Source organism: Eublepharis macularius, chromosome 2 (genome assembly GCF_028583425.1).
Source record: "Eublepharis macularius isolate TG4126 chromosome 2, MPM_Emac_v1.0, whole genome shotgun sequence".
Lineage (NCBI taxonomy): Eukaryota > Metazoa > Chordata > Lepidosauria > Squamata > Eublepharidae > Eublepharis > Eublepharis macularius.
Window position 1 is genome coordinate 125,216,281 of NC_072791.1, and position 26,931 is coordinate 125,243,211.

General features: G+C 42.5%; 1 protein-coding gene across 1 annotated transcript in view; it reads right to left on the reverse strand.

The window, feature by feature from the left end:
• Positions 1–11,422: 11,422 nt before the first annotated feature.
• Positions 11,423–26,931, reverse strand: part of COPB1 (COPI coat complex subunit beta 1) — a 36,940-nt gene continuing 21,431 nt past the window's right edge. The window contains exons 8-22 of the mRNA XM_054970808.1: positions 26,790–26,909; positions 26,013–26,120; positions 25,770–25,916; positions 24,936–25,081; positions 23,881–23,977; positions 23,175–23,335; positions 18,110–18,230; positions 17,601–17,828; positions 17,185–17,364; positions 16,430–16,574; positions 16,212–16,331; positions 15,814–15,959; positions 14,951–15,040; positions 14,454–14,609; positions 11,423–11,496 (exon numbers count right to left, since the gene is read on the reverse strand). Of these exons, the coding sequence (XP_054826783.1) occupies positions 11,437–11,496; positions 14,454–14,609; positions 14,951–15,040; positions 15,814–15,959; positions 16,212–16,331; positions 16,430–16,574; positions 17,185–17,364; positions 17,601–17,828; positions 18,110–18,230; positions 23,175–23,335; positions 23,881–23,977; positions 24,936–25,081; positions 25,770–25,916; positions 26,013–26,120; positions 26,790–26,909 (2,025 nt within the window). The 3' untranslated portion in view covers positions 11,423–11,436. The remainder of the gene's footprint in view (positions 11,497–14,453; positions 14,610–14,950; positions 15,041–15,813; positions 15,960–16,211; positions 16,332–16,429; positions 16,575–17,184; positions 17,365–17,600; positions 17,829–18,109; positions 18,231–23,174; positions 23,336–23,880; positions 23,978–24,935; positions 25,082–25,769; positions 25,917–26,012; positions 26,121–26,789; positions 26,910–26,931) is intronic.

The window sequence follows — 26,931 nt, forward strand, 5'->3', positions numbered from 1 at the left end:
ATGTGTCTGTATCTATAGGACTGCATGCTTCATTGAACAGTTTTTATTTATTTAGAACATTTCTGTGCTGCCTTTCCACCCAAAAAGGGTCCCTGGGCAGTGAACATTAAAACATTTCAAACAGCATTTATACTCAAGTATATGTTAAACAATTCAAGAAAAACACACAAACACACAACACGGAAATCTGGGAGAAAGGCCAATAACAGTTATTGGGGCTATACCAAACCAAACCAAAAAGTCTTCAGTTGCTGGCAGAAAATAACAATAGAGGCAGACAAAGGAATCTCCCTGGGGAGAGAGTTCCAAAGTTTTGGTGCCATAATCAAGAAGGTCTCAGATGGTGAGGACACCCAAAACAGGGCCTCCAAAGATGACCAGAGTGGACAGGTAGGGAGAAGGCAGTCTTTCAGGTATGCTGGACCTAAGCTACATAGTACTTTAAACGTCAATACCAGCACCTTGAATTGGGCCCAGAAACAAATTGAGAGCCAATGTAGATAGAGCAAGATGGGAGAGATGTGGTCCCTATAACCTTCTGTAGTCAACCTCACATACAGCAAATTGTAGACATCTAATCTAGATGTTACCAGGACGTCTACCAAAGTTACCAGGGTAGATATTACCAGGACATCTACCCCTCCCTTCCCATCGCAGGAAGGACTATATCTGATGAAAGGCACTCAGGGCCACTGCTGTTTCTCACACAGGAGGCTGGGATCCAGCACCCCCCACCCCCCACCCACCCAAGCTATGAACCTGCTCCTTCATCCAGAACAGGAGGTACCTCATTTTCTGGTTCCAACATTTCCTCCACCACTATTACCTCTGTTTTGTTAGGATTAAGTTTCAGTTTGTTATCCCTCATCCATTCCAAAACTGCCTTTAAATGTTATTTATATGTGCACACGTGTTTATTTTAAAACTTGCTTTTAGGCTGTGATTGTTTGCCACTTAGTGGACTCTAAATTGGGTGGAAAGTAGGGTTGCCAGCCTCCAGGTAGTGGCTGGAGATCTCCCGGAATTACAACTGGTCTCTAGGCCACAGAGATCAGTTCACCTGGAGAAAATGGCTACTTTGGGGGTGGGGGGTGGACTGTATGGAATTATGCCATGCCAAAGTCCTTTCCCTCCCCAAACCCCACTTTCTCCAGGTTTCTCCAGGTTTTACCCTCCAGATCTCCAGGAATTTCCCAACTTAGAGCTGGCAACCCTAGTGGAAAGGCAACAAACAATTTTTTTAAAATAAAGAAATGATTTCTGTCACAAAAGCAGCATGGGCAAGTGAAATACCTTCCCTGGCCCCAGTCCAAACCTGGGCCCCTGTATGGCTGCTTTTTAATATTTAAAGAAAACAACAGGATCCAGTCATTTATCTTCCCCAAACATGTAGCTTTTGTAGAGCTTGAAACTCACTCTGCCCCTTTCCCCTCCCCACCCACCATTCTGAACACTCTAGAGTCAATAATAACACAAAAGGAGCCACAAACCTTGAATTTTGCATTTAACTCCATAAGAAATTCCAAACAGCAATGCTAGATTGATTAATGATCCATCTGCTACTGACGAGTAGAAAATTGTCCAACAACAACAGTGCTTATATACTGCTCTTCTAGATAGATTAGTGCTCCACTCAGAGCGGTGAACAAAGTCAGTTATTATTATTTTCTCAATACAGTTGGGGAGGCGGGGCTTACTCAAGATCACCTGAGCTCACAGCAGTAGTAGGATTCAGATCAGCAGAGTGTTGATTCACAACCCAACTACTTAACCACCATGGTAAAGAGTCCAGTAGCACCTTTAAGACTAACCAATAGGGATGTGCGTTTCGGCATTCAGAATGCCGAAAGAATGCCGAAACAAAAGTGTTTCGGCTTCTTTCGGGGAATGCCGAAACGTTTCGGGGAATGCCGAAACGTTTCGGGTAGCCGAAAGAAAAAAGCCGAAACGTTTCGGGATTCTTTCGGCTTTCTTTCGGCTTTTCTATGGGAAAATGCCTCCGTCTTCCAGGACGCCTGGAGGAGGCATTTTCCCACCGAATAAGCCCAAAATTGGTGGGGACCTTCCTCTAACCCTTCTCTAACAACCACCCAAGTTTCAGACAGATTGGACTTTGGGGGGCCATGTTATGGCCCCCCAAAGCAGGTCCCCCCATCCTCCCATAAGAAAGCGAAGGAGCAGCATATTGTTAGCATGCTGCTGCTGATCTTTCTTCATTATTTCCTATGGGGAAAAAATGAAGAGGCAGGCTTCCTTTGCCAGGGGTGGCATTTTGCATGCAAAATGCCCCCCAGCCCTCAGGGGCCCTTCTCCCACCCCTCCTCCCACCCCCCACCAAGGCTCAGCCTGCTCCCACTTGGGGGGGCCATTTCATGGCCTCCCCAAGTAGGTGCTCTAATCTCTACCACTGACAGCTGGGGGAGGCTTGTGTTGCCAGGGGTGGCATTTTGCATGCAAAATGCCCCCCAACCCTCTGGGGCCCTTCTCCCACCCCTCCTCCCACCCCCCACCAAGGCTCAGCCTGCTCCCACTGGGGGGGGGCATTTCATGGCCTCCCCAAGTCGGTGCTCTGCTCTCATCTCTACCACTGACTGCTGGGGGAGGCTTGTGTTGCCAGGGGTGGCATTTTGCATGCAAAATGCCCCCCAGCCCTCTGGGGCCCTTCTCCCACCCTTCCTCCCACCCCCCACCAAGGCTCAGACTGCTCCCACTTGGGGGGGGCATTTCATGGCCTCCCCAAGTAGGTCCTCTCAGCCCCTAAAGTCCACCCCTTACAGCCCCACACAAACCCAATTCCCCCCCAGCTGCCACACACAGACCCAAATCCCCACATTAGCCCCTCACAGACCCAAATCCACCCCCACCTGCCCCACACCCATAACCCCAGGAACAGGCTGGCAAAGGCCAGCCCTCTCCCTTTGTTCCCTATGCTGGGAACTTCTAAACTCTCTTTCCCTAGGCAATTCTGCACAGCCCAGGGGTGCCACAATGGTGGGCACACTTCTGAGTGCCAGCTGGTCCCTGTGAAAGAGCACCTGAACCACAGACACCCTCCCTCAAATTCCCCCACCACCTACAGAGATGGCTGGCCAGCCAGCCCCATTGTTCCCTATGATGGGAACCAACTGCACAACAAAGAATAAAACAAGAACAACACAAAATAAAGTTTTAAATTTTTTTTTCTCCCTTCCAAAGTACAAGTAGGCAAAGCATTATGACACATTACACCAGCAGTCCCCCACACAGAAAAATAACACAACTCACTTAACATCAGAGAATCACAAAGCATGATTCCTGTCAAAAACACTTTATTTCTTGAACAGCTTTAGGTTACACAGCAGGGGGGAACACCAAAGGGCATGGCAGCACTATCTTACACAAAAATAACACAACTCACTTCACATCAGAGAATCACAAAGCACAATTCCTGTTAAAAACACTTTATTTCTTGAACAGCTTTAGGTTACACAGCAGGGGGGAACACCAAAGGGCATGGCAGCACTATCTTACACAAAAATAACACAACTCACTTAACATCAGAGAATCACAAAAACACAATTCCTGGCAAAAACACTTTATTTCTTGAACAGCTTTAGGTTACACAGTAGGAGGGCACAACAGGGCATGATAGCAATGTACTGCAAAAAATAATACAACCCACTTCACCGTTTTTGACAGCAATTGTGTTTGTGTGATTCTCTGATGTGAAGTGAGTTGTGTTATTTTTGTGTAGTACACTGCTTTCCTGCTCTGTGGTGCCTTCCTAAAGCAGTTACAGAAATAAAGTGCTTTTGACAGCAATTTTTTGGGGTGATTCTTTAATGTGAAGCGAGTTGTGTTATTTTTGTGTAAGATAGTGCTGCCATGCCCTTTGGTGTTCCCCCCTGCTGTGTAACCTAAAGTTGTTCAAGAAATAAAGTGTTTTTGACAGGAATCATGCTTTGTGATTCTCTGATGTTAAGTGAGTTTTGTTTTAATTTTTCTGTGTGGGGGACTGCTGGTGTAATGTGTCATAATGCTTTGCCTACTTGTACTTTGGAAGGGAGAAAATAATTTTTTAAAAACTTTATTTTGTGTTGTTCTTGTTTTATTCTTTGTTGTGCAGTTGGTTCCCATCATAGGGAACAATGGGGCTGGCTGGCCAGCCATCTCTGTAGGTGGTGGGGGAATTTGAGGGAGGGTGTCTGTGGTTCAGGTGCTCTTTCACAGGGACCAGCTGGCACTCAGAAGTGTGCCCACCATTGTGGCACCCCTGGGCTGTGCAGAATTGCCCAGGGAAAGAGAGTTTAGAAGTTCCCAGCATAGGGAACAAAGGGAGAGGGCTGGCCTTTGCCAGCCTGTTCCTGGGGTTATGGGTGTAGGGCAGGTGGGGGTGGATTTGGGTCTGTGAGGGGCTAATGTGGGGATTTGGGTCTGTGTGTGGCAGCTGGGGGGGGGAATTGGGTTTGTGTGGGGCTGTAAGGGGTGGACTTTAGGGGCTGAGAGGACCTACTTGGGGAGGCCATGAAATGCCCCCCCAAGTGGGAGCAGTCTGAGCCTTGGTGGGGGGTGGGGGGTGGGAGGAAGGGTGGGAGAAGGGCCCCAGAGGGCTGGGGGGCATTTTGCATGCAAAATGCCACCCCTGGCAACACAAGCCTCCCCCAGCAGTCAGTGGTAGAGATGAGAGCAGAGCACCGACTTGGGGAGGCCATGAAATGCCCCCCCCAAGTGGGAGCAGGCTGAGCCTTGGTGGGGGGTGGGAGGAGGGGTGGGAGAAGGGCCCCAGAGGGTTGGGGGGCATTTTGCATGCAAAATGCCACCCCTGGCAACACAAGCCTCCCCAAGCTGTCAGTGGTAGAGATTAGAGCACCTACTTGGGGAGGCCATGAAATGGCCCCCCCAAGTGGGAGCAGGCTTAGCCTTGGTGGGGGGTGGGAGGAGGGGTGGGAGAAGGGCCCCAGAGGGTTGGGGGGCATTTTGCATGCAAAATGCCACCCCTGGCAACACAAGCCTCCCCCAGCTGTCAGTGGTAGAGATTAGAGCACCTACTTGGGGAGGCCATGAAATGGCCCCCCCAAGTGGGAGCAGGCTGAGCCTTGGTGGGGGGTGGGAGGAGGGGTGGGAGAAGGGCCCCTGAGGGCTGGGGGGCATTTTGCATGCAAAATGCCACCCCTGGCAAAGGAAGCCTGCCTCTTCATTTTTTCCCCATAGGAAATAATGAAGAAAGATCAGCAGCAGCATGCTAACAATATGCTGCTCCTTCGCTTTCTTATGGGAGGATGGGGGGACCTGCTTTGGGGGGCCATAACATGGCCCCCCAAAGTCCAATCTGTCTGAAACTTGGGTGGTTGTTAGAGAAGGGTTAGAGGAAGGTCCCCACCAATTTTGGGCTTATTAGGTGGGAAAATGCCTCCTCCAGGCGTCCTGAAAGACGGAGGCATTTTCCCCAAAAAAAACCCCGAAAGAATGCCGAAAGAATGCCGAAAGAATCCCGAATCCCGAATCCCGAAAGAGATTCTTGTTTCGGCTTTCGGCTTTAACGGTAGAGAATCTTGTTTCGGGTAATCCCGAAACAAGAAAGCCGAAAGTTTTTTCCTTGCACACCCCTACTAACCAACTTTATTGTAGCATAAGCTTTCGAGAGCCACAGTTCTCTTTGTCAGATGCATTAACCACTATGGTTAACCACCAGGCTCCTCTTCCGTTAATCTTCATGATTCCACAGTCATTTGGACCTGTGTCTCCCTCCTCCAAATCCAGTACTTTGTCCAATGCATCATACTAGGACAGTAAAAGTAAGCATGATCCTAGAAAGCCATACGTTCAGTGAGATGTTTGGGTGGGGAGACTTTCCTGCCCTTGTGGGCTAATTGGTGAAGAGCCCTTTCATGCCAGCTGACCCTCCACTGGCAGCTCCTGTAAGGAGGGAAAGTGCAGTGCCCTCTCTGCCCAGCCCTCTGGGCAGCCCTGGGCAGAGGGCTGGGAAATAGTTGGGCAACTCCAGGCTTGGGTTTGGCACACACCCCTATCAGGCTCAAGGCCCTTTGCCCCCTTTTACTTCACTACCCTAACAGATCCATCACCCACTATCTGTGGGATGGGTTTTGTGGTGGCTTTTGCATTCCCTTCCCTGGCCCGTGGATCCCCACGGTATTGAGCAACCTTAAGTCAGCACAAGAGGTGCTGGAAATCATGGCAGCCAAAGTCACTAAAGAGGTGGCTGTGGGCTGGGTGATGGACTGCTTCAGCATTCCTTCTCTGCTCAACCTGAGGGTTTCCCCTTCTTGCGGCAGTCCCAAAGTAGGCTCCTACTGTCATAACCACAGGACTTATCATTTGTCATACCCATGGGACCCTTTGGTAAATGAGGCCCTCCCCCTGAGCTGTGTTCTGTTAAATATGCCTCTTTTGAACATGCAGTTCTGCTACTCCGGTTTTATGGCACTGGGATCCTTTTGGCAAAGTGTGGTGTGCAGTCAGCCTTCTGACTGCAACCTGTGCATCCCAGTGATTACTGACTGCTTGGCTTTAAATTTAGGAACATGTGGTACATAGACAAGGCCATGCCAATGGGATGCTCAATAACGTGCACTGCCTGAGACCTTCAGCATATTTTTGGGATGGGCCACAAGGGATCATATGGGGTGCCCATCACTCATTATTTAGATGATGTTTTGATTTCAGATGGAGAGGTTCTTCAGTCTGGCCCCAGCCACATGTCGCACTCTGGACCCATTTCTAGAGAACCTGTGAGATCTTGGGAATGCACTATAATGCAGAGAGTATTCAATTTGGTCACCCCCTCCACCTTATGGGCCTGTTCTGCAGCCACATCCAGTTTTTTGGTTTTGTGGCCAGCTCCAGGGCATGGCCTATTGGCCTACCTCCTGGATCATGGTCCTGCGTTACCCAACCGACCTGAAGGAATTGGGCTTTGCTCCCAAGACCATGCACTTTGCTGTCATCTCCTTCTTTAGCAAGACCCGTGGCTACCTGGACCCATGTGATTCTTTTGAGGCTTGGCAGACTCTGGAGAGCTGTAGGAGGGCACTGCCTCCCTCCCTGGACCTGCATTGTCCCATAACTCTGGCTATACTCTCTAGTATATGCAGCTTCTGGGCATTTTCTGGGTTGCTTTTGAGTCCCAGCTGTTTGACATCCTCCCTCCCTCAGGAACTCCTCGTTTCAGTGTCGGCAGCCATAATTGTCTGGAGTTCCAAGACTGACCAAAAGGGATGGAGGAAACATCCAAACGAAAGCTACAGCTAACATCGCACTGTGCCCAGTTCAGATTACTAAAGCTTACCTTACCATCTGCTTTCAGCTCTCAGGCCCTTTTCTCATACATGCAGATTGCTCCCCCATGATGCAGTTCCAGTTCTCTTGTCTCCTCCTCTTCAGAATGCACTCCTTTGGAACAGGGGCCGCCACCGTGGCAGTGAACATCGGCCTTCCGTCATCCCAGATTCAGGCCATTGGGAGATGGAGGTTTGGAGCTTACAGGACCTACATTTGTCCAGAGTTGGGGGATCCCCACTATTTCTTTTTTGGTAGCTCCTGCAGGTCAGTGAGTATTGGTATGGATTTGTGGGCAGTGCATCATTTGCTGGGCTTGCATCTACACATAGTCATCTGGATAGGGCTGGCAACAGAGACTGGATGTAGCCATTGATGTCACCTGGATCGGCATCAGGGCAATGCTTTGGGACTTCATGGTACCAACAGTTCTTCATGCCAGGGATTGTGGTCCTTCCAGATATCCTGGTCATACAAGTGGGGGAGAATAAGTTGTACACACAGCAGGGATCACACTTAAGGCACTCCATGATGGGTTACCTGAAACTCCTCCATGGACACTTTTCTTGGATGCATCTACTGTGGTTGGACTTGCTCGGATGGCTCTCATGGCGCAGGGCTGTTGGCCCAGACAAGGTGGATTTGGCCAAGCAGAAGTTCACCAGGGTGGTGGAGCAGTTTGTGGAGGCAGTGGGGGATGCACTGATTCCCACTGGGACATATCTTTCTGGTTGGAGCCATTATATTATCCGGACAGTGTGCACCTGTTCAGCTGAGGACAGGACATTTGGTTGCAGGACATTCTGGATGGTCTGTGGAGTTGCTTGCAGCTTTAGGAGCTTTGGTGGGAGCAGTTTTGTGGGTTTTGTGGTGGTTTGGCATTGGGCATGGATCCTTTTATGGGGAGACAGGGCCTGAGAGCCCAGTGACCTCAGGAAGGGGATCCTCTTAAGGGATCTTGGGAGTGAAGCATGGCAGGTGCATGCCCAGCTTGGAGGCTGTTGTGGCATCCTCACTCCCAGGCGTCAGGGGATTCACACAGGAGCGTATGGCCACGTGGTATCCTAGTATCTGTCATCTCATGGTTTCCCCCTTCTTAGCAGGTGGGTTGAAGGGGCATGGCAGGTCCATCAGCTGGCAGGCGGATCAGCTGATGTTTGGATCTGGTCCCTATGTCACCAATGCTTCACAAGCTGTGAACCAATAAAGCTGTGGCCTCTTAACTACAGCTAAAGTTGTTCTGTGTATTCTGTCACCTTGCTCTCACCCCCTCCCACCCATTAGTGCGGAGCCTGCAAACACTGGCCCCCAAACTCCCCAAACCAGTGGTGAGCTGGTTGCAGCCCGTAAGGGTGTGTGTGTGCACAGCATGGGCAGCTGCCATTTTCCACAGTTCCAGCAGCCCCCTGCAAGGCAGCACACATCACCCTGTTCAAATCCCCAGCCGGACAATCAGGGCTGGCTGGCCACATTGCTTGGAATAGGGTTAGGTAATGGATGCACTTTCCTCTCAGGTCTGTCACCAAAGCATTTGAGGAGAGGCGACCATGCCCCTTGTCACTTGGCTTGCAGCTAGTATCCCACTCAGCCCTCCCTTGTATCTTCAGCTTGCAGGGTGCTGTTATGGTCTGGCTACTAAAGGGATCTTGATCAGGTGTGGCATGCTGGGGGCTTTCAGGGGATATTGTTTGTAACTACTTTTCTTTGCCACAACTTTTGGTATGGTTTGAGCACTGGACATGGATCCTTTTCGGGGGGGATACAGGCCTGCGACCCCCCAAGAAGAGGATCCCCTTAAGGGCATGGTACATGCCCATCTTGGGGGCTGTTGGGGTATCCTCACTCTCACGTGGCAGGGGACCCACACATGGGTATACAACACCGTGGTATCCCAATATCTGTCATATCATGGTTCATCCCTCTTAGCAGGTGGGCTGAGGGGGCTTGGTGGGTCATTGGCTGGCAGGCGGGTCAGCCAATGTTTGGATCATCACCAATGCTCCACAAGGTGTGAACCTTTTAACTCCAGCTAAACTCGTTGTGGCCTCTTAACTCCAGCTAAAGTTGTTCTGTGTACTGTCATCTTGCCCTCACTCCCCTCCTACCCATCAACTATAATAATAGCATTCAATTTATATACCACCCTTCAGGAAAACTTAATGCCCACTTAGAGCGGTTTACAAACTATGTTATTATCATCTCTACAACAATCATCCTATGAGGTGGTTGGGGCTGAGGGAGCTCTGGAGAGCGGTGACTAACCCAAGGTCACCCAGCTGGCTTCAAGTGGAGGGGTGGGGAATCAAACCCGGTTCTCCAGATTAGAATCCCGTCGCTCTTAACCACTACACCAAACTGGCTCTATCATTTTAGACCTTTTTAAGTAGAGAAAAGCCGCATAATTACCGCCTGTGCTCCAACTCTATTCTCCCCTCACTAATCATTCTATCTATTTTATACAATGTCATGAAAATGAAAATGTAGAGGTTTTTTAAGCATCCCTTTGTGACATAATGTACAGGCATATTGTGCTAAATATTCTTTAGTAACTTAGAGAAGCCTGTAAATGCCAGAAACACTTTGATATATTTTCACCATTTAGAAATTTACAGGTGGATAGAAGCTAGTTATTCAGATGCCATTCTGTTTTCCTCCGTTCATTATACATGCATCGTATAGTGTTGAATTGCTCACAATTTGCATTTCCCCCCATAAATAAATGGACCTTAATGACTCACAGATGAATGTCTTCATTTGCTCCTTATGCCTGTCTGCTGACAGAAAAGATTTCTTTGGCATTCCAACACAGCATAATTACTTCTCCCAAAGTGACAACATTCCCATGGCAACATTTGCATTTTATTATCCAAGGACTTGTGAATGCTCCTTAAGTGAAAATAGGCATAGTTAAGATCTTTTTTTTTAAATTATGTTGTTACTTTTGGAAGAGGCATAAAATGGCAGGTACAGTTATCTTTAACTAAAGATGTGTGAACTTAGCTAGAAGGCCTAACCTTTCTCGTACATAGATTAGTTGCATGAGAGATTTGTCTAGATTATTTTTAATCTACAGAAACAATCCAACAACACCTAATACAAGATTCTGACATACTGTCCATGGATTTAAATGAGAACCAAATTACATAAAATGCAGCATGCAGAAAATAGAGTCCTGTGGCAACTAAAGACTGTTTCCCAAATGGCTACCCCGATTTCCAAGCCATTTTATGCTCTAAAGGTAGGTCTAAACCAGTACACTGATTTAGGCCTTAATTGGGACACACTGTCATTTGAAAAGTATGCATTCACTGCTATAAACTTTGATCAAAACTTAAGCTGCTGTATTTTGGACCACTTAAAAGTTTTAAGACATCTAAGAGATTGGTTAATGTACTACTTTATGAATGCAATACTGAAGACAGATGCCGGTGCCAAACCTCTTCCTGAAAGTGGGCCATCCCTAAACTTAGCAGGTCAGACTGGCCAACACTTAATAGGCTATTACCTCAAAGAAACAAGCTGTAATCTAAGCACACAAGAAAAAGAATGGGGTGGGGTAATGTGAATGTAGCTATCAAACCTAAGATATCAAACCTCGCATTCACACTACTGATGGATTTAGGGAAACTTGCTTGGGAAATGCAAAAGCTTCTCCCTTCATTTTAATCAAGGGGAAGCTCCATATACATGGTATGTGTGACCATGTGTATGGCCTAGCATCCTCCAGTGGAACATGTGCATACATATTGTGTGTGTATGGCTTGAGAGATTTAAATCTGCATTGTTTTTCAAAGTACAAAATGAAAAAAGAAAATCAGCAATCTCAATTATTTACTATACTTTTCTAAACTCTGAAATAAGCTTATGTCCAAACAAAAAGAAATTTAATTATACAACAGGACAGTAAAACAGATGTTTTTAAAAACTTTTTTGAAAGTGTACATATAGGAGACTACACATGACATTTAATGACAGTGAGAAAAAAATTAAGGTTTTATTGACATTGATCTATTTGCTGGAATGCATTCAATACAAGACAATCAGCTTCTACAAAAAAGACACAGAAAATATGAGATGTTCTGAATCCAACCAGCAACATTCCAAGCATTTAACTGTAAATGATGAGACTTCTTAGTCTTATAAGAATGAGACTTCTTAGACTTATAAACTGGTTTTCTTCTGAGAGAGATTGATTTTGTCACCAAGACTTAGAGCCATTCCCTGCAAAGAGACAAAAGGGTCATCACTATTTATATTACTGATGCTAACTAATGGAACTATGAATATGCAGGAAGTAATTTTGTCTTCCCACAAATTTCCATTTGCATATTTAGCCTGTTACAGCAAGGATTTTTTAAAAGATCTGGCCTGGTTAGCATGACATGGAAGTGGTTAAGCACAGAACACTCGCCTAAATCAACACTGGCTACTATTTAATCCTTCAACTACCCAATTTAAATGCTGCCAGGTAAAAGGGAGAAGAGTGTAGAACTGGGCAGGTGGGGAAGGAGAGAAAGACTCCCCCAAAGCTTAGACATGCATAAAGTATGAGCAAGCAGTATTCCACTATTATTCCTAATGCATGTTACATTCAGACATGTTAATACAGTGATACTCAGTGGCTCTTCTGAGCACTGTTACCACTGTTTAATTCTGTCTTAGAATCCCAGTTTGCAGGCAAGAAACAAACCAACGTTGGTTAAAGTGCTCCAATTTGGTCATCACAACAGTTTGCAGTTTCATTCAAGCCTGGATACCTTTAATCTCAGCTCTGTTTATAGGAGATGCAGCTTGCAAGTCTGAGATAAACCATGTCATGAAAAACTGGAATTTATTCATGGTGTTTGGATACATTAATTGTAGGTCGCTCACTACAGTGTGAGAATCCTTTTTCTAAGCTGTGTCAGAACCAAAGAGATGTCCTAGAGCCAAAAAGCATTGTAGAAGTAGCATTCTCTATCTCTGAGCCTTCCCTCATTCCCCAAGATTTCAGTATTTATGATTTTCAACATGCAATTTTTTGTATACACTTAAGAAAATTTATAATTGTGATTTATGAAGGGATGAGAATAATGTTCTATACCATGCAGAAAGCCTAAATCAGAAGCAAGTAGTACTTTAATTGTCTGGTGCTGCCCTCTCTGCTGGATATAGCCCCAGCCCACCACTCCCCAATGCAGCTGAACCCCTTACTCAAGCGGAGACAGTCAGCAGAGGTCGGAGCTTAGCAGGAGCCGTGGAGGAGGAGCGGGATAAAGAGACCGACGCACGAAGAGCCTTCCCCGCTTACCCAGGCGGCAACGGGAGCTGGGCAGAGGCCGAGAGAAGGAACACCCCAGCACACAGCAGCAGCAGGGATGGGCAGAGCGAGACCCAGCCGTCGTTTGGGAGCGGGGGTGAGGGTGAAGGGTGGCGGCCGTAATGTCGGCACACCGAGCCCAACTCAGGAGGTGGGCTCATTCCAGAGGGAAAGGCCAACCAGAGGGGAGTGGCAGACCAGAAAGCCCATCATGCAGGGAGCAGCAGGGGGAAGGAAGACAGACAAGCCAGACATGGAGGGTGACTGGGAAAGGGAAAAGGGAACCGGGAGGGAGATAAAAGGGTTTCCTCCCTGGGAGGCTGGGGATGAGAGGTTGGTTGGCGTTGCTAGAGAGCGCGAGAGAGGGAAAGAGAGCATGCACAACCTGGTAGGAGGAGGAAGTGGGTGAAATAACCCCCTCCCCACCACAACTCTGAGGTCGAGGGAGGAAACCCAACCCCACCCCCACCCCGGGGTGTAAGGCAGCAAGGAGGAATGATGGGGCAGCGAGGCGGGCGTGGCTGGGGTTGACATTAATCTTCTCAAAGGAAATTTATAACTAAACAAAGTCCATTGACACCAAGAGCTTTGCTATCAAAAGGGCACTCTATGAAACCACATTTATGAAAGTTTTATTTGTATATGGCTACATCTACGTTTACAATTTGAGCAGTACTATTTTACCCATGATACAACACAGTCAAGCACCTTGCACAATGGGTTTATCCTACTATTCTGCTCAGCTACATGAAGGTGTATTCTGAGAGTGCAAGACCCATCCTGCCAGTACAAGAGAATCCTTTGCTGACAGACTGCATGTGTGCCAAAAACATCCTTTGACTCCACATTGGCATCAGAGCAAGTGAACTGCTACACCCTTATCAGTAGCCTGTGGAACATCATACTTCATTTACATCTATCTTTCATTCTGCGTTTTCCAAAGCCCATCATGCATGACACCATTCCTACTATGCGTAAGTAAGTGTACCATGGGCCTGGAGAGCAAAAGACACTTTATGCGTATAAGCAACATATTGGAGGACCTCAGCTGATTAAGGAGCATGTTGCAATGCACCAGGTGTAAGGCCAGCATGAGGAAAGGAAGGGTTAAACACTTGTGTGGGAACCCCTTTGCACTATTTTTTGCAGAAGAAAACAGATCACTGCCCACACTGTTTACTTCAAAAATAAACAGAGAAACATGCACAACTGGTCAGTGCAATGGTGTTGGCCTCTATTTATTACATCTGACTATATCAATGAATAGACTTCTTTAATACACGCCAAAAGTATGCTTTTTATGAAATCAATTTAAATGAAATTTTGTAAAGTTTTATAACATGTAGCACAACTTTTGAGCGAATAAAAGGTTTTGTTTGTATCTCTACAGAATGGGAGTGTTAAATACAGATGACCAGAAGCTCCATTTAGTCTTAATATCTAAACTTCTGAATATATAGTAATGTGTCTTACAACCCAAATATAATTGGGTCTGAAGGACCCATACCAAATAACTTCAGGCACCTCCTGAGTTTTTACTGATAACTACTGGTAACTACAGCTCCTTGTAATACAGCCTTGTAGTATGTATATAGGAAAAGAGCTCTGTGAAGCTCTGCTTTGCATGCAAAACCCATAGCTCTCTGTATTCCTCCCTTGACATCACATCTTCCTCTGCTTCAGATAACTTTTGCTAAGGATAGATTTCAGTCTCAATCCTAAGCAACCTTGGACATTCAGTTCCAGGAAAATGTGCTTAACGTGCCAGCTGCTAACAGATAAATGTTAACAAAATTACATTATATTACATTGCAAAGTTCAAGCAAAGTGGGCATACTTGATTTGTAAGTTTGCAAGACTTTATATAATACACAATTACCTGACTTTTTGCACGAATTCTAATGTGTCCTGTGACCGGAGCATCAGGGCCAAGATGGATTGGCTTTTCAATGCTGACGTTTGCAAGTGCATCTTCTCCAAATATAGAGCGTGCATACAGATTGGCAGCCATAAAGCCACAATAACCAGAAAGGGCCTGGAGGAACAACAGATATTTCACACACCCTGCAATAATTATTTTTCCACATTTTAAACCTTAAACACCTCTAAATAGGTTTTCAGATTTAAAACTTGAGCCTCTGTTCATTACAAACATTTTAAACTACATATTTTAAAAATGTATATCCCAAAAGTAAAGTACAGAAAGCACAGAAAAGTAAAGCACAGAAGCAAACTAAAGTAGTTTGAAAACTTATATAACCTCCAACAGAAGATTAACCAATTCTATTTGAAGGATAAGGAACGTCAAAACAGTTCTCAGTGAAGTGACATATGCCATTTGAAACTAGAGCCACAATTGACTGGCAAAGTTCCTACCTTCTCAGGAGTAAGGCATTTCATATTTGTTGACTTTAGTATATGTTGTAGGTATTCATTCAGATCCACTATGTTTGTATTCACTGTGACCTACAGAAATGAAGAAATGTAAGGACTCACATTAGGACATCTTGGTAAGATTAATATTTCTTATAGGCCTACAGTAAGTAAACTCACTCAATACCCCCACAGGATAATATAATCTGTGAACGAGAAATTGCAAAAGTGTCAAACACTATATAATAAAGTATCATCCAGTCAAGGAGTCTGTGTTTCCAATACATGTGAGTAGTCCTGGGCAATTCAGAAGCCCACAAACTGTTTTAAGCAAAGCTTGGTAGAAAAAGCCCAACCACTCAAAACAGCATTCTCAGTAGCAGCCCATATTCTTTAGAGTATATAATCTCTGCTAACCTAGAGAGCAGTTTTTTGGAGAACAGAGCACAATGGATCGCCCTCATGCACTGCTTGTTTTTATGTGCTGGTGGTCACTATAATAATAACCAACCACCAACCACCACCACCACCACATTCAATTTATATACTGCCCTTCAGGACAACTGAATGCCCACTCAGAGCGGTTACAAAGTATGTTATTATTATCCCCACAACAAACACCCTGTGAGGTGGGTGGGACTGAGAGAGCTCCAGAGAGCTGTGACTAGCCCAAGGTCACCCAGCTGGCATCAAGTGGAGGAGTGGAGAATCAAACCCGGTTCTCCAGATTAGAGTACCATGCTCTTAACCACTACACCAAACTGGCTCTCACTACTGGACTAAGGCATACATATATATTGAGTTACATGGTTTGCTGATAACATACACATTTAAACACATCAAATAAGACAATAAACAGAACTCACTTTGTTTTCCCATTCAAATTCTGCCCACATCTGACGGAACTCTGCATCAGTACAAGTAGCTGGTTGGATGTAATCCATGATGTCAATGTGTATGTCACTGAGGACAACACAGTTTCTATCACTGGCTGCTCCAGAAACATCATATACTAAAAAACAAACATATCAGCAGACACTGAACCAGGCTACATAACTGGCAACACTTTTAAAATTGTATTCAATCCATAATAAAGAGAAGAAAACATTTTGAAAACAGCATTTCCTAATGCTTTAGTAACCATTGATTAAAAAATAATTCAGATTGTGAAGTGTTTCATTATAAGTATATTCTTACAAGAACTAGTTAAAAGTATTACACACTTAAAATTCTTTAATTATTATAAATAAAATACAATGCTTACCAATATTACCAAAAATTATACCATTCTCCGTTGAAGCTACTTTCACATTAGCCTTAATATTAGCAAAATCATGTGGAGCAAGTGTTAAAGGGGAAGGTTTTTCCACAAGCTTCAAGTCACCTGTTCAAAAACAGTTTGAAAAAGAATGTTTAATAATGTACAAGAAAAAGTCCTAATCACAGGCAAATATTTTTAGGTATCTGTGTTAGCTTATTTACCTAATGTAGCTAATTCTAGCGTACAGTTCTGCAAAGTATCACCAGTCTGGTTTACTACAAGCACATCCAGTACAATATCATATTGATTGACGTGAACATAAGCTTCTGCATAGACTGGATCCGAGAAGCCTGTCAACTGGGTGACCTGTAAAACACACAGATTAAAGGTCTTAGCAAGGAGCTTATGGACTTGGTTGAAAAGAAAGGATGCTATCAAAATGTTTAGAGATGCTTGGTTTCATTGTTACTAACAAGTTAGTCAAACTCTTCTATGGTACAGACCACTTTAAACTAAAAGCCCCAACCTTTAGTTATTCTCTCCAGTGTCAACTTTTGTAAGCAACCCATTTGGGGAAATATAGCGCAAATCACTGTCATGGACTAAATTTTTAGAGTTCTGATATTACTTACTTGTTTTGTTCAGTAAAATAAGTGCAATTAAGCTACCTTGACAGTTTTAACTTATCTTCCCCATTCACAGAAAATTATCCCATTTGCAGAATTCCTCTGAGGTTTTGATTGCTTGGTTATAAAGTAACAATTACAGTTTCTAACAAACTTCAAATGCTTTTCAGTATCACTACCCAAATGCAGAAGTAACTGAAACATTAATAGCCTAACAGGTTATTTCACAGAGAACAGAACAGAACATAATGGGAGTATTAGGTCATTTCTATCTACTAAAAAACAGAGTAGAAGCAGTTTCCAGATTTTGGACCTAAGGGTTGTGTGGGAATAATTAAATTTTACATTACTTTATTGAGTTTGGATGCTAGTGGATCAGCAGCTTCTTTTCTCTGTGTGTTCCCCATTGCTGCTAAAAGGCTCAGCTGAAATTGATCCTCCTTTGAATTCATTTCATTTTTAGCAGTAAGCTGCATAAAGGAAATGGGATCATCTGGCTGAACTGTCACATTCCTCTTCTCAGACTCTTTCTGTAGGGATGAGAAATAAAAACTCATTATTCCTACATGTGGATAACAAAGCAAATATTTTATTCAGCTCTCAATTCTCACCTGATTTAAAGCGCAATTGTAAGTAGCATTACACCAACCTAGGCCCACTGAAATCAAACGGTTTTGACTGGAGCAATTCTACAATGGACTGCGTTACACCAGGGCTCAAAAGCCCTACCAAAGTACCAAGTACACAGGCCCATAAGAGAGTTTACCTTTTGAGAGAGTTTTTCCTCTTCCAGCTTAGCTGATAACATATGAGAAAGGGACTGCCTGCACTCCTTGTTGAAAATGTCATTCATTAGAGGGGAACATTCTGAGAGCACCTTCAGGCAGAGAGAGATCCGATCCACATCATCATCTGTGATTGGCTTTTTGGGAAGAGATGACTTGCCCAGATGGAGAATAGTGGCCATGACCAACATTGCCTCAGCAACAAAAGACTAAATGAGGAAAAGAAGAAAGAGAGAACATTTGCCCGGCAACATCTCCCTAATTTCTACATAGCGTTTAAAAGCAGATTAAAATTATATTGCATCTGAAGCTGAAAGGATTACATGCATCAATGATATGTTGTCTTGAAACCAAGCTACATAGTTCAATGCAAATCAAGAGCTGATGCTAACTTGGGTGTAGGGTAGGTCAAGAAGTTATCAGTTAATAGTCTATTCATAAAATTTCTTAAGGCAGAAAACTTATATGACTAATCAAAAATGTAATTTACATTTTGTTTTTTCTTTTCCTGAAGCAGTGTCACATATCGTAAAGCGATCTTGGTCAAAGTAGTGGCAAGAGAAGCTGCAACAAAGAAGTCTCCATCCAACAAGAACCCTCGCAGTGGAGGTCTACAAAGAAAAACAATCTTGAAATTCTTAAAGCACTGTCTTAGATCCCTAAGAAGTTTTACTTCAGGCTTATACTTCTTGTTCCAGCAGTTAAGTATGATCAGATCCCAAAGGAAAGTACCCTTTTTCTCATATCCGAATAGGTATTCATAAATCAGCTAGCTGCATATGTAATCAAAGATTCCCATGAGTTACAAATAAATTCAACACAAGACATTATTAAAGAAGACAGTATAATAAATGGTCAATGATTATTCCCAACCTTCAGCAGAACTATCAAGCCATACAAATAAATTGGGGGATAGAGGGGAGGATGAAGAGCAGGAAGAAAGCCATATGCATAAATGCAGGGATGAAGTTTTGAATAGCTCCCAATAAATTAATTCGTTACACAGTAGCCTTTAGATTCCAGGGATATTGATAATAGGTGACTTTCTGTTTTGACGATATGTCTGTAAAAAGCTAATAGTCTCAAGGTTGTGTTGATTAAGTTAATTCTTTGTTCCAGCCTTCTCAAAAAGGGAGCTACAACAGAATCATCAGCATTTATATGACAAGGTCTGTGGAGGTGACACACAACTCTGGAATTTGCTCTCTGCATCAGTTTGCCTAGTAGCTGGCTTGTTAAAAGAGTTAGGGAGAACTTGTTCCATTTTCTCAGGCATTCCATTAATTTTGTTCTTCAATATTATCACTCTTTACTCTGTTTTACTATTTTATTATTTGGCCTGTTTTATGGTGCTTTGATTCTGCATTCTACTTTTATGATTGGCAATGAGAATTATTATCTGTTTCTGTTTTAATAGGAAATTATGTTACTTGCTGATGTTAACTATTTTTTTAAAACACTGTTTTTTATCTATTTAATGGGATTTTATTTTTATTTATTTAAGCTATTTCTAGCCCGCCCTTCTCACTGAGACTCAATATAGATTACATAGTGTCAATACAACATCCAATAAACAGTAAGGATTACAGAAATTTGAAAACAACTAGAAATCAGATACAGAGCTGAAAACAATGCAGAAAGAAAACATAAGCAAATTGACATGACATATTTTAAAGATGTATATATTAAAATATTTTTATGAGCTGCTTCAGGTGTTTTTAAACAGTGGGTATGTCCTGTATTTTAAACAAACAAAAAAGGTTCCTGCTTATGGTCCATATAGCTGATAATACCATTAATCTCCACCCTGAGAAATAAAACAAGAGTATGTTGTGATAATTTCATTTGCCATTAAGAGAGAACACAGCAGCAGTTTAACAGCACACTCAACACCACGCTGCAATTTAGGTAACAATAAACAATTATGTGCAATAGAGAAGTGGAAAGATGTAATTACACCTAATTTTAATTTGGAATATATGATGCACTCATACCACACACATTTATGATCCAGGGTTGTAAGAAATTTTATTTCATTTAAAACCTAAACAGCTTCCACAGATCAGACTCAAACACAGAAGGAAAAAAGCTCCTACTTCAGTTTCAAAAATGACTGAAGCGTTTACCCAGTGCTATAATAGGTAGATAAGCATTCTCGTGCTTATGTGAGATTTAGCTTAAACACAGAAACATCTCTAAATTCAGTTTCACTTCACTTCACATTCTTGCCTGAACATAGGACAGCATTGGCATGCAGAAAGAAGCCTTTGGTTTCAACGTGATGGCTTGGTAAATCTCTGCTGACAGAAAGGATTTCCATCAGGACAAGAAGACTTCCTCCCACCCCCCCACCCCCCAATTACTGCAGCCCAAAATGATCCCTCAAATGTGAGGTGAGAATTGGACAGTCAGGGGCAGGGGAATGAGCAAAAGTCACATCCTCTTTTGTTAGTGGGAATTCTTAATGGGAACCAATCCAATGTTTTTTGTTACACAGAACTCAATTTTTTTTTGCAGATCTCAGCAGAGTAGGGGTGTGCAATCTGGGTTTATGAACCAGCAAATAGCCAGATTATGGCAATCAGGTATAATCTGCCTATGCCAGTTCGCATGGAAGAACTGACTCCAATCCAGGCAGCCAGACTCTACTGGGTCAGATTATTCAGTTGTAACAGGCAGCCACAGGAAGCAACTAGAGAGGCAGCGGCACAAAGCCAAGCTGAGCTCTGCACTGCGGCAGAAGAGAGGTGTAAGGCTGATAGGGGAAGAGGCAGCAGGCACAGTGGATTCCCATCCCATTATGCCCCTACACCCCCAACCAAGTTCCAAAAGAGTCTATCAAGCAACTACTGCCAGCTGCCTTTTAAACTCTGCAGCTCCCCCCTTCCCCGTTTGGAATTCTTTGGTTCGACATTGGTTCCCTTGCTGCAGTTTGGTTATATTGGCTTTTGTTGGTTAAACTTCCAAGGGACTTTGTCAAACCAGAGCACAGAGCAATACAGCTACCCACCTGAAACTATCAAAGCAGAGAATCCCAAGTGTGTGTGGCAGGCGGGGGTGGGGGAACGACCACAGAATTTAAAAGCTTTGGAAATGTTTCCCCATAGGAAACAATGAAGAGTGGCTGGGGGCAGCTTGTTTAAGGGTCAACAGAATTAGACCCTAGAGTCCAATCCTCCTGAAATTTCAGAAGTCTTTAGAGGACGGCAGAAGTAGGTTCCCTGCAAACTTGTTAGCATTTACTTAAAAAATGCCGTCACCAGCCCTTTGGACTTTTTTTCCTCATAGGGAATAATGGCTGGATAAATCTGGGGTTCTGTAACCTGGATCAGAGAGAATAAGACCCAAATTTCAGGGATACTGAAATTTTTTGGTTTCAAGTGGATAGCCGTATTGGTCTGTAGTAGAAGAGCAAGATTTGGGTCCAGTAGTACCTTAAAGACCAACTAGATTTCCAGGAGATAGATCAAGATGGGTAACTGTATTAGTCTGTCTGTAGCAGTAGAAAAGAGCAAGAAACCACTAGCACCTATAAGACTAACAAAATTTGTGATAGGGTATGAGCTTTCATGAGCTGTGACTCACGAAAGCTCATGCCCTCCCACACACTTTGTTAGTCTTATAGGTGCTACTGGACTGTTGCTCTTTTTTCAGATTGCCAGGGTATGAGCTTTTGAGAATCAGAGCTCCCTTCATCAGATTTTTCCAGTATCTCTAAAACCCTGCTCTGAATCACCTAAGTTTTTGATGCACACCCCTACAGAAGAGCTGAAAGGAAATTCAGAAAGTGTAACAAAAGCAACACAGGAACTACTGATAAAGTTAGAGAAAAAAGGAGAACTTGTTAAGGGAAGATTCTTCCTTATATTTCAAAAGACAAGGCACACTTTTGCAAGCCAGACGTTATTTAAATAATGAGAATTTGACCTATATTCCAGACCAAAAAACTGGAAATCTTTCTGTATATCTTCATTGTGGAGAATGTTTAAGATAGTTTGCATGTATTTACTTATTTAGAACACTGATACACCACCCCTCCAGAGACCTGCTCAAGGTGGCTTACAGCTAAAACTTTTAAGGCTGTTTCAACACAAAATGCACAAAATTGTTGGAGGCCTGAATTAAAAACATAATTGAACAAGAATGTAGGGATCTGTAAGTGCCCTGTAGTTATCCTTCTCATATGCAAACTTCTTCCCACACTTCATATCCAGATCAGTACATGTGAACTATGCCAATTTCAGGCTAAAGTGCTTAGGTATGCTCTTCACTTCTCTTTGGGAACTCTGGTTCTTAATGGACAGTATAGCCACATACAAGGTTCATGTTACCCTTGTCTGGTGACAGGTCCCAGGTAATACTAATACAAGAGAGGAGAGATTCACACATGGAAGGGAAGATGATGCATGAACTTGTGGTCTATCCCTAATCTCTAAAACTCATTTGGTTGTATAGTTGATGTAGGCTGCTTTCACTGAATTTTTACAGTATAAGACAAGAAGCAGTCTCAAGGGAAAACATCAAATAAAACCATCTTTTACTCCCAGAATGTATCTAAAAGCTGAAAATTGGAAACTGGACCAGTCAAAATGATTTTTTGAAAGAAGACCAAGGGGGGGAGGGGACGAATAATCAGGATCAAAAGCTTTCCCAGAGGCAAACAACTGGCATCTCAAGACTAGCCACACAAAATTAAAATCACTCCACGCAAACAGAATTAGCTGGCCTCAAGCTGGAAACTATGTTTTGTTTTTCAGAAGCAGGTGGAACTCTAAGGGCATGCTTTTCATAAGCAGTTTTGTTCATGCTGGAAACTATAGTTTGTAGAAACACTAATAGGTGCCTTGGACTATTGCAAAAAAAATTCTCTTCTTTAATGATTTGCTGCCCACTCATAGATAGCCTTTCTAAACTTTCTGTCTGCTGCCAGCAATGTGCTTTTGGGCTCTTGATAAAAGACAAAAAGGCCATGGGAATTATATAATAAGTGCCTGTCTTTACTGATACTTCATCACTTCTTGTATCCTGTCACTTTAACAAACAAACAAACAAACAAACAAACAAACAAACAAACAAACAAACAAACAAACAAACAAACAAACAAACAAACAAACAAACAAAAAGCAAATTCCTCTATTTGAGCATTCAAAAGAAAAAAAACTGCTGCAGTCTGTTCAAGTAAGTGTCATTATTGGAAGATCCAATGCTTTTTTTCTTTAAAAAAAGAGAGCGATTGGTACTCATGATGTTCTCTCATCTGAGCCCAAGTCCCAAATGCCCAAGAGATTTCAGTACTCTGTACCTGTGTGTAGCCCCTGAAAAAAAGCCCTGGGAAGATTATCTGATCAGACAGGCTGCACTAACATAGAGCAAAGATGAAAACATCAAGTACAGTTAAGTCACAATGAAATATCAACAAAACCCCAGAAGTGATTCTGTTTTAAAGAGGTAGATGCTTGGGAAGAAAAAGAAAATGTAAGGCACAAGTTCGTTATTCATAAGGTAAGTACTGTAAGCAAAGAGTATTTAACCAACCAAACAAATACTCTAATCACCTGTCTTCTTCCTTTTTGGCAGGTCTGGTACTACTAAGGGCACTCTGTGTAGCATAGGTTCCCATTTCAGTAACCAATTTTTGGGCAGGGCCCACAGTGATTTCCTCTTCAGGTTTCAGCTCACCGGCCTCTTTCTTGATTTCAGACTCTACTATTGGGATCTGATAATGAATAAGCAACAATATATTTTAATCAACATAACCTGCTAAATAAACCCATTAGCATGTGATAGCGAGGAAACACGTTTTGTCTTTTCCAGATTGTTTCAGATTCTCCATTGAAGATATAAATGTAATAATGCTGTATTGTAAGAAGGCCTACAGGATAATACACAACATTAACACACAGTGTTTTTTCATGTCTGAAGCACTTTCTATACATGATTTTGTTTTCATTCTTATGCTGGTCCCATACTGCATATGAGTGGTGGGGCTGAGAGAGAGAGACTGGCTTGCCTAAAGTCTCCTAATGTGTTTGAAGAAGGGCTATAACAATTACCACTGAAGTACCTCTTTTTTCTATCATTTATTAATTCAAGATGCTTTGAGTCATTAGGTTAGTGGGAACCACTAAACTGATATTAGCATGGTATAATTTTTCATTTCAAAGCATCTTCAAGACAGCAGTAACCACAATTGAAAATGCTACACTGACATTCGTAGGTGTATTCTTCTTTTTGAAATGTACAACACACACAAATACATACCTCTCCGAGTGATCTACGAACTTCTGTCATTACACTTTGTATATCTTCCTTTGTACTACAGTATTCCCCAAGGATCCAGAGTGCTCCTCGATAAATTCTACAAAACAAACCGAGAGGTCAGCCTCATTGTCGAAAAGGATAATTTATTTCTTTTTTGTACCCTAATGGACAACAAAAAAGCAGCAGTCATCTCAGCTCAGAGGAGCTAAGCCAAACCATGTTGAAAGTATATATTACTAAGGTGAATAGCATATTGAACCTCTTGTTTGCTAGGGCAAGCAGTAATTTGCCCAATGGTGAGCAGATGAGGGGCAGAACTTTGGCCTCCTTCCACCACTTTCTTTGCCAAAAGCAGAAAAAAGAAATTTCAAGGTTCAGAGATGCATCACAGGCCTTTTAAAGTAAAAGAGTGCAGAGGCAAAGGTGGTAGCAGTGAGAAGGACACAGAGAAAAGTGAAAATACAAATGGGTAAGCAGTCACTGATAAAAAGGACAGGAAACTTAACTGGGTGTTCTTTTTAACTTTGTTAGGAACCATAAAATTTCATTATAAATTTGCTCCCTAAGATAGCAAACGTCGACTTAATACATGCAGCTCAGTTTCCCTTCGAGTTTCTGCTTCAGCAACGTAAATAGCTTTTTAATTCTGAAAAGCAAGGTTCTTAGTTTTCAGCAAGACAAATCAATTACCTTAGCCATGAAACCTAACATTAAACATCCCTGATACACTCTGTGCTCATATTTTATTCAAGAGCAGCCAACTGCTGCTTCAGTGGTCTTTTAACAGTCACGGGTTAATTTCATTATCTCATGTAGTTTGTCATCAATTCTATTGTATGATTAAATACGAAGGCAACACTGTTGACAATTAAAGATATAACAGCATCAACAGTTTAACTCGGGTCAAAGGAATTCATATTTTAAGAATTTTGTTGTTGGCACCTAGATAATTTTCCTCAACTAGCATCTCATATGAAGATACAACTTTGGAGATATAAAGAACTCTTTAAATATTAAATAAAGAGTAGCAAATTACTGAGGTGTATTTCACATACTTGACAGATTTAATAGCATGGAATACTTCCAGCATCTTCTCTACGATAAGCGGTCTGAGATTGTCAAAACGCTGGATGGCTTCACGCACAAACTCCAACACATCAGCCGCTGCAGCTTCATTGTAATCACTCAGGAACTCCATCAACTAGGACAAGAGCAAGCATGAACAAGCTGCAGTATCACTCAAGAGATCATAACTGCAAACAAATTCTTATATAAAACACGTAGAACTTAAATGGCCTTTTAGGCTTACATTTTTCTGACACATCCACCTTTGACCATTATTTGATACAACATAGCAAACAAGGGGCATTCAGGCATCATTCACTAGCATCTTATTATACTGTTCCCATTAAAATTAGACTTGCACAACGATGCAGATGGCAATGACTTGTATATTAGAAATTCTCAGAATAGCACCTATTGCTAACTTATCTTTATCTTTTTATCTGACACTGAATATAACACTGAATTTAATAATTCATAAAGTTGTCTAACTTTATTATATACACTACTTTTGGAGCAAAATACATATGTGAGAACATGTTAAAGTCTTATCGTTGCTTACCTCTTCTTCCAACTACTTATTTAGCTATAGGTTTTTCTTTTCCTTTTTTAATGAACCAGAAACAGCTAGCTCACAAAAATCAGCAAAACTAATTCAGGCTAGAAAAAAGATGTCTTACAGGCAACTATTAAAACAAATGGAAAGATCTCCCAGAGACTTATTCTGAATTAGTCTGGAACTACAGACTAGTTCAGGGTAAGCTGACAGAAGCAAACTGCAAAAACAACTTTGGAATAATGAAAAAAATATTGTATTATTTGCATACCACAGGAATGACATTTGCTGCCATGTCAGGGAACCGAACGCTACAAGAATGTAATGTTCGAACAAGTAACTGCCTGTATTTATCTGTGTCTTCATGCTCTGTCACATTATTTGTTTTAATCACTTCTTTCTTCAAAACTATCACCAGCTAAAGGAAAGGAAAAAAGAACAGTTATGATTTTAATCATCTTTTTGCTTTTTCTTTGCCTCAAAGCAAAGAAATACAAAATAATATATATTTTACCTCTTCTACATTTCTGGAAGATACCAGATCAAGAGCCAGCTGAAGGGTTTTTTTGCGCACTTCTAAATCTGGAGTACTCAAAACTCTCAGTATATCCATTACCAAATCCTGTAATAAAATAAATTTCATTAGTAATCAGTTTCTAAAAGTGCACTTATTTTTTGTGTAACATTAAGATGACAGTTTCAAATGGGGTCAAAAGGAATTAATAACACAAAAGGGAACTGTCTTCCATAAAGTTATGGGGCAAGCTATATGATGCACAAACGTATGTAACAAAGTACCAGGGTTTTTTAAAAAAAGAAAAGCTTTTTTTTAAAAAAAAAGAAAAACAGCTTTGGGAGGTGTAGATTTGGAACAGGTGGCAGTCTCCCTAATCCCTTCCTTACTGGATATTTTCCTACTCAAACTGCCTCTTTCCCCTAAGCTGCTCTTCCTCCTGCAGGGTTCCAAGTGCACATTCATGCATAAACAAGCATTGGGAACCCTACAGTGGAAAAATAGTTGGGAAGGGGATTGAATGAAAAAAACAGACATCTGAAAGGGTTAAGAAGCCCCCTTCAGCCCTTTCCAAAAGATTTTTTCATTCCTAAAAAATAAGGCTTCATGACACAACAATGTGTAGTTGCCCCCAGTATTATTCAGACTGATCCACCAAGATTGTTCGATGTGTAACGTACATCCAACCTAGAAACAAAATAAAATGTCCTTCAAAATTATGTATCATTTCATTATTGTAACATGTATTACTATAATTTTATTTTACTGCTTTCTTACTTGTAAAACTCTTTCATGGGCAGGGTGTTCCTTGAGTTCAATCAAGCGATCCAAAACAATAAGCTTCACATTATTGTCACTTTCTTTAATAATCAAGTCAATGTAGCATTGAGCTGCGGCCTTAAATTAAAAGGATGAAAAT